Source organism: Saccoglossus kowalevskii, chromosome 5 (genome assembly GCF_978046115.1).
Source record: "Saccoglossus kowalevskii chromosome 5, keSacKowa6.1, whole genome shotgun sequence".
Classification (NCBI taxonomy): domain Eukaryota; kingdom Metazoa; phylum Hemichordata; class Enteropneusta; family Harrimaniidae; genus Saccoglossus; species Saccoglossus kowalevskii.
Genome location: NC_140645.1, coordinates 21,328,017 through 21,337,487, shown reverse-complemented (window position 1 = coordinate 21,337,487; position 9,471 = coordinate 21,328,017). Strand labels below are relative to the sequence as shown.

General features: G+C 38.7%; 1 protein-coding gene and 1 long non-coding RNA gene across 2 annotated transcripts; both read left to right on the top strand.

The window, feature by feature from the left end:
- LOC102802742 (uncharacterized) lies at positions 1-4,961 on the top strand. Its single transcript, XM_085498791.1, has 5 exons — positions 1-99; positions 1,034-1,346; positions 3,060-3,388; positions 3,848-3,937; positions 4,339-4,961. Exons 1-5 carry the CDS (start codon positions 1-3, stop codon positions 4,513-4,515), a joined length of 1,008 nt encoding a protein of 335 aa, XP_085354917.1. The 3' UTR covers positions 4,516-4,961.
- Positions 4,962-8,207: 3,246 nt separating this feature from the next.
- Positions 8,208-9,266, top strand: LOC146745879 (uncharacterized). The gene is made up of 2 exons (XR_014929543.1): positions 8,208-8,598; positions 9,088-9,266. It is a non-coding gene; the product is annotated as an uncharacterized LOC146745879 (long non-coding RNA).
- The last annotated feature ends 205 nt before the right edge of the window (positions 9,267-9,471 follow it).

The following is a 9,471-nucleotide window of genomic DNA, read 5'->3' as shown; positions in this document are numbered from 1 at the left end:
ATGACGCACGATAGTTATATTGGGGACACATACAAAGCTATGGGAAACAAACATCAACTGGGCATGCACGTTTGGATAGTCTTCACGTCAACAATACAGGTTTGACTTGTTAAATATGATCAAAAGTATTGTTAAGTATGTATATGCTTTCACTATTGGTTTCCATGTTTTGTATTCATTTAGTATACAAATCCATCAGTAGACGAATCAGTGATTTGAATTATTTGCACATAATATGAAGTATGTTTTTGTGTCATGAGTGGGACACGCGACTGTACACGTACACACTGTTTCTTCAGTTCAAAATTACAAAAATAATAAGCAGTGCTTGATTGTTTTTCATGGATTCAGTATTGGCAGTCAATGCTCTGCATGTCTAGTATGTAGAATGTGTCACCTGAATGTTTACATTGGTATGTATTTATCTTTTCGTCATTTTCTAAAACCTAAAATTACAATGGTAATTAATACAGTAGTATTTGACCTCATGACACCTTTACTGAGAGATACTACAAACAGGGAATCAAAGATATAAATGTGTTTCACAGTTTATGCTCGATGAAAATACATTTTTGTTTCTACAATCACCTACACCTACACCTACACTCACGTATTACAATCAATTACCGCTCTCAATATGCGTGCCCATCAATTTTATCAAATGCTTTCTAAGTGTAGTATCCTTAGCAACTAGTCACTACAATAACAACTAGGTTTCTTTGTGGTTGACTGCCTGTATTTTTACAAATGATTTATGATTATGTTTACCCCAAATCAAAGCTTCCTATTCCATTATCTACTTTAAAATATCTAGTCATTGCCTAATTCTACTGTGAATAGGGCATATTTGAAACAACGAATCTAGTGTTTCACCATGGCAAATCATAATATATTGCCCTCCAAAGGAACTTCAATTTCAAAGTTTCTAGCCGGGGGATATCGGTTTTGTGTTGATAATTTTAATCTGCTGCTGGAATTGAAACAGTGGGACCTTATTTGTGGACATATCTTTCATATAATGTTCAAACACTAGATACAACTATATTTCACAAAGACAGCAAGTAAAGCCCATGGGCTCATATATTCTTCACTTAAGTCCCTGGACCATTCCCTGGACTCTCCAGGTGGAAATACACGGTTAAAAGATCCCACTGCAATCTCCACTCCCTGGCACCAACCCCCTGTTCGGGCACTACCAGGGGATCCCCACAAAGCGGGAGCAATCCGACAGGAGGTTGATAGTTTGCTTACAAAGGGCGCTATATACAGGATAGGGGACTCAGCGTTAAGTCCGGGCTTCTACTCGCAAATATTGGTGGTTCCAAATACTACAACTGAGACTAAAGGTGCCTGTGCCCGTTCTGAACTTAGGCAGACTAAATCAGTATGAGTTTCCTGGAAACGCTGAGCACCATATTATTCTCTGTGTCCTGTTTCTACTGGTCATCCTCGCTAGATTTGAGCGATACTTACCCGCACATACCGATACACACAGTGAGTCAGCGATCCCTCGATTCGCCCAGTTTGGCCAAGTAGTCGAGTGCGGGGTGCTCCCCTTCAGGTTTTGAATTGCTCCATACGTATCCACCAGAGTGTGGAAACAGGTGGTGCTACTGCTGCGCCGTTACACATAACATCAACGTGTACCTAGATGGCTTGATGCTACACAACCAAACAATGCGTGGTTAGTCAAACAGTAAGGCTAACATTAGATTTTCTAGACCTGTTGTGCTTCCTAGTAAATCGAGCAAGTCCCACCCTCAGCCAACACAACAGTTGGTGTTCCTGGCCAGGGAGTTCGAATCATTGAAATGATGTCAGCGGTTCGCAGGGTAGTTCCCCCAGGCCGTGTTACACAGTCGCCCATTACAGCACACGTTTGTTGCAACACCGAGCTCTCTTACGGGGACTGGAGAGCCGAGTAACACTCTCATATCAAGCAAGGGATGCCTTGCCCTGGTGGTCGGCAATTGCCAACCTCAGGCAGGGGGTCCCCTTGGAACCACTCGCCACGGCTATGACTCTGGAAACAGATGCCTCCCGCACATATTGGGGAATGCACATATGGGACGAACAAGCCCAATGGAAAATATGGCCCCTGCATTAGATTCAGGACTGCCATATCAACTGGCTGGAACTGAAAGAAGTGCGCTTAGCCCTACTTCACATTCTTCCCACAATTCGAGACCACAGAGTCTTGATTCGCATGGACAACACAATTGTGGTCTCCTATACCAGATCCCCATCGTTGTCAGTCCTAGTGGAGCAAATTCTCTTTTGGCACATGAAATACAATGTCGAGTTAGCCGCACACCACCTTCCAGGAGCGAGAAACAGACAAGCGGACGCCCTCTCGTGGCGGCAAGGTCTGGTTTCCACTACTGTTGGAAATGTTAGTCGAAACACCAGAGGTGCTTCTGGATCTGCTCTCCCAACCGGACAACGCACTGCATTTGAGCCCAGCAATGTACCACTTACATGCATCGAGACTCTCAGATATTTTCTGAGTGGACTGTCAACGCCCTGGCCAGGGCGAACAGGGATCCCACCAACACAGCCTACGCCTCGAAATGATGTGCTTACACTGATTGTTGTAGTGGAGACCCAGACAGCTGACTTTTCGGCCATCGTTTGAACGAAATGGACTTGCGATTGTTGGCTATAGGTCAGCCTTGTCATCCAACATTGGGATTCTCTGAGGACGAGGCTAGCCGGGTGTCCTACCATTAGGAGACTGTTTACTGTTTAATCAGGGGCCTAGACCCCGAAGAGGGAACCAACCAATTGGAATTTATCGGTTGTGTTGGCCGTTCTAAGCAGAGTCCCCTTTGAATCTCTCAGATCAGCACCATTCAAAGTTTTTACGTGGCAAACAGTCTTTCTACTCACCCTCGCCTCAGTTATTAGGCATCGGGCTAATTTGTTTGTTTGTTTGTTTATCATTTATTCATTCATTCATTAATTCATTTATTCATTTATTCATTTATTCATTTATTCATTTATTCATTTATTCATTTATTCATTAATTCATTCATTTATTCATTTTTTTTATTTTACAGGAACTATGTTTGTATTACTTTCATTTTGGGCTCTGATCACCATAACACTCATATCAAATGCACAACATCACCCTGGAAACCCTGCTAATGGCACTTGCATTGATTGTCGTGATGAAATGTACGAAAATGGAGTATGGCACGATGTATGCACTGAGGATTTCACCTGCCCAATTCACATAGCAGACATTGAAAATACAATTGAGGGGAAAGAAGTTAGGTTTCACGCAAAATATTTTTTTGGAAATGCAGCATTCCTACCTGGTACACGTCACTATGAGTATGACGCAATACTCGCATCGCAAATTGACTCCATAGAAAAGGGTGACATAGTATGTTATTTTGTTTCAACTATCCATTTGTTTTCATCGCGCAATCAGATATAATTTTTCTAAATCAAGTTAAACATTACCTATGTTTATATACAACAAACGAGTAGTAAGTTTAGTGGAATATTACTGTAAATAACCATATTTTTATATTCAATATGAGTGTTTGTGTGCAATAGAAATAGGGATTTCTTACAGGCCGGGTTTGTTAATGTGTGATAAAGCAATGATTCCCATTTAGGACTTTTCCGGATTCGGTTTGGACAAGTTGGGTACTAAACCAGATCTCACGGCATTTGTTGAGCGTTTTAAATTATGTCATAACTAACGAGGGAAATTCACTGCTAAAAAATCATACTGCATAACAACAACATTTTCTAATATTTGTGACCTAACAAAGCTGTTATTAATATTCTATTACCTAAAATAACGTTACATATATCGACGTACATTATTTTACAGGGAACTGGAGAGGTACCAACTGACAATTGTCAACTATGTGATGTCTATGCAATAGAAGATGCGTGGGTTCAATGTGTTTGTAAAATTGTGGTGAGTACACTACACAAATCATAAAAGCATCAACACTATGGCAATTGAAAGGTGTTTAGCTAGCGTTAGAGGAAAATAAATGGTATAATATCCAAACCATTGCAACATCCAACATGCTATGATGGTTTGATTATTGTATCATTTATTTACTCAATTGTTTAAATATATAATTATATATTTTACAGTACAAACTAGAACTACTGAACAAGTTAATAACTGCTAAGATGGATTGTTTGAGTTTGATATAATAATACTACCTACAATAAGACATTAACAAATTAACTGAATTGTGTGGTATGTAAGAATCATTTTTGGGGAGAACATTGTAATTGTTTGTTTGTTAATTTGTATCTACATTGGCTCCTCTGATTCCATAAATCTATGGTTCTTTTCACATACAGGATTGCCCATCAGTCATCGCCGAGCAAGTAGAGTTAAAAGGGTCACTTCCTGAAAAAGATACTACACGCGATAGAATCTGTTTGACTCGCAGAGATGATGAGTATACCATCTATACCTGCGCATATTACTCTGATGATTCTGATTTTGTTGATAATCTAATTCAAGCTAGTACATAGAAAAAATGGAATTTGTTATCTTTGTGCCAGTTATCAATAGTTATTTTAATTGGGTAGTGTTAAAGGAATTAAAATAATCTCGAAGTTGTTCCACCTGACTGACTGTCATTACAAGTCCCCAAGCCGTACACTTCGGCATACTGAATATGTTTGATGATAATTATCGGTATCTGTATAGTGATTAGGCAAGTGGAATTAAAATTAAATTAATAATTAATATTAAATATGAAATCGTGATCATTGATCAGAACCTTGAAATCTATTGGCAATAAAGTGTTTTTATAGTTCTAGATCACATTTATGGTGATTAATCTAGATTTACATGTACCCACCATTTGTTGATGGAAACTTCTATAATAGCATGCACATAAATAATCAGATTAACATGTAAAGTAGATGTAATAGGGAGCTAACTGTGCAATAAATGGTGTTATTATGACATTATACTTCATCTGTAGTAGTTATTAATTCTGACGTGAATTTAGATATAAGTACAAGTATTCACGATCTAGATGATAGTGTCATACATACACTGTCCAAATGTTGCAACATTATAAATATACCAACCGCATGTGCATACAAGGGTAGTGGTTTACAGAAATATACATGTAGTCGCAATATGATGTGATGTGACAAATGTGTGATTTGCATTACTTACATAGACACGGGTCTAGTGGTTTACAATTTATATGTGAATACAATTGAAATGGAAATCATATAATAGTTTGAGTATTATTTAGAATGAGATTATTATCTACCCTGTAACATATAGCTTAGGTTATTATAACTACGACGCAATAACAATTAATACCAAAACAATTGGTAACATCATTAGTGCTCTGACAATGCTGTTGCGTATTTTCAATATATCCAAGGCAATGTAATGCAAATAACTGAAGCACAAAATGTTCAACATAGTTATCAGGAAACACACCGTGATAGTGTCATTGAGATGCTTTAGATGTTGTAAGACTGTCCCGACTGATTAGGTACTGTGTTTCAAAATATTATTAAATAATAAACACAACACAACTTATCCTGTAGTGTTACCTTATGAAGTGTTGTGTTGTATTTTTAGACTATGGTGAGTCTATATAAGACTTGCTACAAACCACCTAGTATTATAGCGTTCTCACAGTTTAACATCATGGCAATACTTTTTCACTTTACATCGATTTCATATTTTATTTTGTTACTGCTTTGTTTATTTGTGGAATTTATGTGAGATTATGATTTTTTAACATTATAATTCAGCCACCTTCTATCTGATTGTCATCTATGTACTTGTCCATGTTGAGAGGTATTGCTCTGGAACAGCATTATTTAAAACAAAATGACCTTGTTATTGTAACGTATTGACAACCCCGTATAACAATGCGTGGATAATAGGGAGCAAGTAAGACTAGATACAACTCGGTTCAATGCTAAAGTGCAAGTGATTTATTTATAGCAATGACTCATGCGCCAGATGGCAGGATCAGATACAATGTTTACATATCAGATAACACCATTACATCTCTCCTTATCTTAATACAAGTTCAACACGTTTCGCATTTCAGTATCTAGAGTCTGCATTGTTCCAAAACTCAACTCGTCGTTGCTTGCTAACCAGACTGTAAAATGTTTGAAAGAATAAAAAGTTTAAAACAACAAAACTAACTATGAGATAAGGATAGACTTTTCCTTTCTCGATATACTAAGTCTGGAGGCTAATTCTGCTCCACCACAATGACTTAAGTACTTCCTATGATGCTAATTATCTCTACTATCTGACTTTATTTCATTTTTCCCATCCCAAGTATTTTGGGGGATTGCGTCGTCTAGTCGGGTATCTCCTTTCTGGTGTTGGAAGTTTATCATCAGCCATGTGCGATCGTGGTGTCCCGGGGATAACATTGGTACAAGAGGAATTTCCTCTTCATCCTCAGAGTTGGCAGTATCTCGATCGCTGACGCGGTGATCAATTCCAACTTCAGGTATTAATTTGAAGAATGACGAATTGTGCGTAATAATGTGTGCACCGCGTTTAGCTGTTATCAAACTTTCTTTCTGTACTGTGACCTCATATGGCTTGGCGAGAAATGGCGTTTCCAGTTTTCCTCTCTTTGTATTTTAACGCGAACGGAATCACCGACTCTTATTTCCGACGTTTTCGCATTTCGACTCCTATCTGCGTATTTCTTCATCTTTTGTTTTGAAACTTTATCCCGAAGTTGTATTTTTCGCCGCTTCTTAGAAGTATTCAATGTCGGCAATTTTATGTTTATTGGATGTTGAAATACCTCTGTAGCTGGGCATACACCAGTAGTGCTGTGTGGTGTCGCACGATAATTTCTCAGAAATAAGTACATTTCGTGTTTCCACGACTTCCCTTCAACTTGCGCTGTGCGGATGGCTTTTCCTAGCGTTCTCATCATTCGTTCTGCCTCACCGTTTGCCTGTGGCCATAGGGGAGTAACCTTACAGTGTTTAAAACCAAGATGTTTTGCAAAGTCTCTAAAATCTTGGCCCTGGAAAGGCGTCAATTGTCTGATGTTGCGACTTCAGAAATTCCGAGAATACTTTGTCGAGTATCGGGATTACGATTCACGATGAAGTAGAGCGTATTATTTCAACAACAAATCTGGAATAGTTATCTGTTATCACGAGCAAATAATCTCCACTGGGGAACGGCTCACAGAAGTCCATCGACACGTGTTGCCATGCGTAGTCGGGAAGTGACGTCATTTGTAATGGTTCACGTCTATTCTGTGGTGTGGCGGCTTGACAGGCTAAGCAGGTTTTGATTTTATTTTTCACCAGCTTGTCAATGTTGGGAAAATAAAGTTTTTCTCTCAGTAATTTTGACTAAACCCTGGAGTCCTTCGTGGGCGAGACTAACTGTCCGCTTTTGTAACGATTTCGGAATGATAATTCGAGATCCGCATAAAGTTGATCTTGAGTTGACACCAGTGTTAATGATTTTATTTCTTTTCGCAGCATTTCGAAAGACATTCGGTCGATGTCTGTATAATCGATGTCTGAAGAATTCGTGTGGTCGTACCATCTACCAGTTTTAATCGCCATGGTCACGGCTTGCAGTGTAGGATCAGATTTCGTTTCTTGTTTGATTTTATCCAAGGTTAGCGCCGTGGGTGCTGCATGACCAGCGATAAAGTTGATATATTCTTCAGTGACTTTCTCTTGTCTCCTGTTTGGCGTGTTTTTCGTGTTCGGGTGTCTCGACATGTAATCAGCTGGATTGTCTTTTCCCGGCATATACACGATCTTGAATAAATAGTCTTGTAGCCGTAGGGACCATCTCTCGATTCTGGCTGGCGGTTTAGCATTTTGGTTGTTGTAGAGACGCTCTAGCGGTTTGTGATCGGTTACTATGGTTACAGGTTTGCCATATACGTATAAATAGTAATGCTCACAAGCCCATACAACAGCTAACGCCTCGCGTTCTGTCTGAGAATATCTTTGTTCGACTGGAGTAAGCGATCTGCTCGCGTAACACAGAACTTGTGGAGCGTCTTCATCACCATTTTTCTGAGTGAGCATTGCTCCTAGTCCAACAGGGCTTGCGTCTACTACGATTTCAGTGTCTCTATTCGAATCAAAGTATGTCATGAATGAATTACATGTTAATCGATCTTTGATCGTGTCTAGCGCATTGCGATGAGTGCTCGACCATTCCCATACCGCGTCTTTTACGGTTAATAATCAAGGGGGTTGCGTAATAGTCGCTAGGTCGGGTATGAATCCAATCTGATTAAAATCTTATGTAGTGTACAGGCTTTAATTATTTTGGCTATAAACTTATTTTAATTTTATTTTTTATTACTTTTGTTATTAATGCCCTTTTATCTCATTATTTTACTTTGATTTTGATTTTGTGATTTTTTTTAATTCCGCCCTACCTACATCTGATCCGACGCCTATGTAACGAGGTTTCAACGAGACCCACTATCGACGATTTTAGTCAACGAATCACATACCTCCTTCTATAGCGCACATGATGACGTCACCGGGTGGCAAACACACTCAAATAAAATGGCGGATTATACCGACGTTATCGACCGTGAATAACACGGCTTTTCGGTAAGTTTATCATTGTCAAATGCAACGAAAGTCATTTTTATGTTAATATTGTGACTCGAATGGTTCGACTTTAGATCGTTATTCCGCATAGTTATTCTGGGAGTGTTGATTTTGTTTCCACCGGTTCGACCGAACACCAGTGTCTTTTTCCAGTCGCCTGCCCTGAAGACGGGTGATGTTTTGTTGACGATCGGGCCAAAATCGTCTACGGTATTGAAGCTGTAAATATTCATCAAATTGTATCAACATTTTGTACATTATACAATAACTCTTTATTAAAGTAATTGAGCTGATTTGGACTGGAATAAAATATTTTTTATTTGGAACACATCGCAATTGATCAGGAAATATTTGTTTGCTACAATTTTCTGCGTCGATGCCGTGGGCCGGTGACCGTTATACAATTTAAAATCAGTTTGAATTGTTTACTATAGCTGTTTAGAGTGTTCTAATCATTACGATTTACTTATTTTTTTGCTTCCATTCTAGATAATTATGCTCAGTGATGTAAAATTGAAGCGATGACTGAATGAACGAACCTTGGCTGGCGAAGATGTATCTGGAAGTGTACACATTTGTTGGAAGTGAAACAAATATTCAATGTAATGACAAAAATTGTAAAATGCTGTGGAATTTCTTTTGCAAATAAAAATATACTAGCAATTTTCTATTAATGGTTTATTCAAGTGGGCAAAATATAATGTACAGAAAGATTGCCCGTATACACTGAAAAGTAAGCAACCGACAGCCTGTATACAAGGGGGGCTGTGATTGGCTGTTACTTACGCGAGATTTGAACGGGACTTACATAGGCGTCGGATCAGATGTAGGTAGGGCGGAATGAAAAAAAAATCTCAAAATCAAAGTAAAATA

What these genes read in the sequence shown, in the direction of transcription:
- LOC102802742 (XM_085498791.1), top strand. Translation starts at nt 1, where the DNA reads ATGACGCACGATAGTTATATTGGGGACACATACAAAGCTATGGGAAAC. An exon ending in TCTTCACGTCAACAATACAG is followed by an intron (nt 100 to 1,033) that starts GTTTGACTTGTT and finishes TTCAAACACTAG; the next exon opens with ATACAACTATATTTCACAAA. An exon ending in TACTACAACTGAGACTAAAG is followed by an intron (nt 1,347 to 3,059) that starts GTGCCTGTGCCC and finishes TTTATTTTACAG; the next exon opens with GAACTATGTTTGTATTACTT.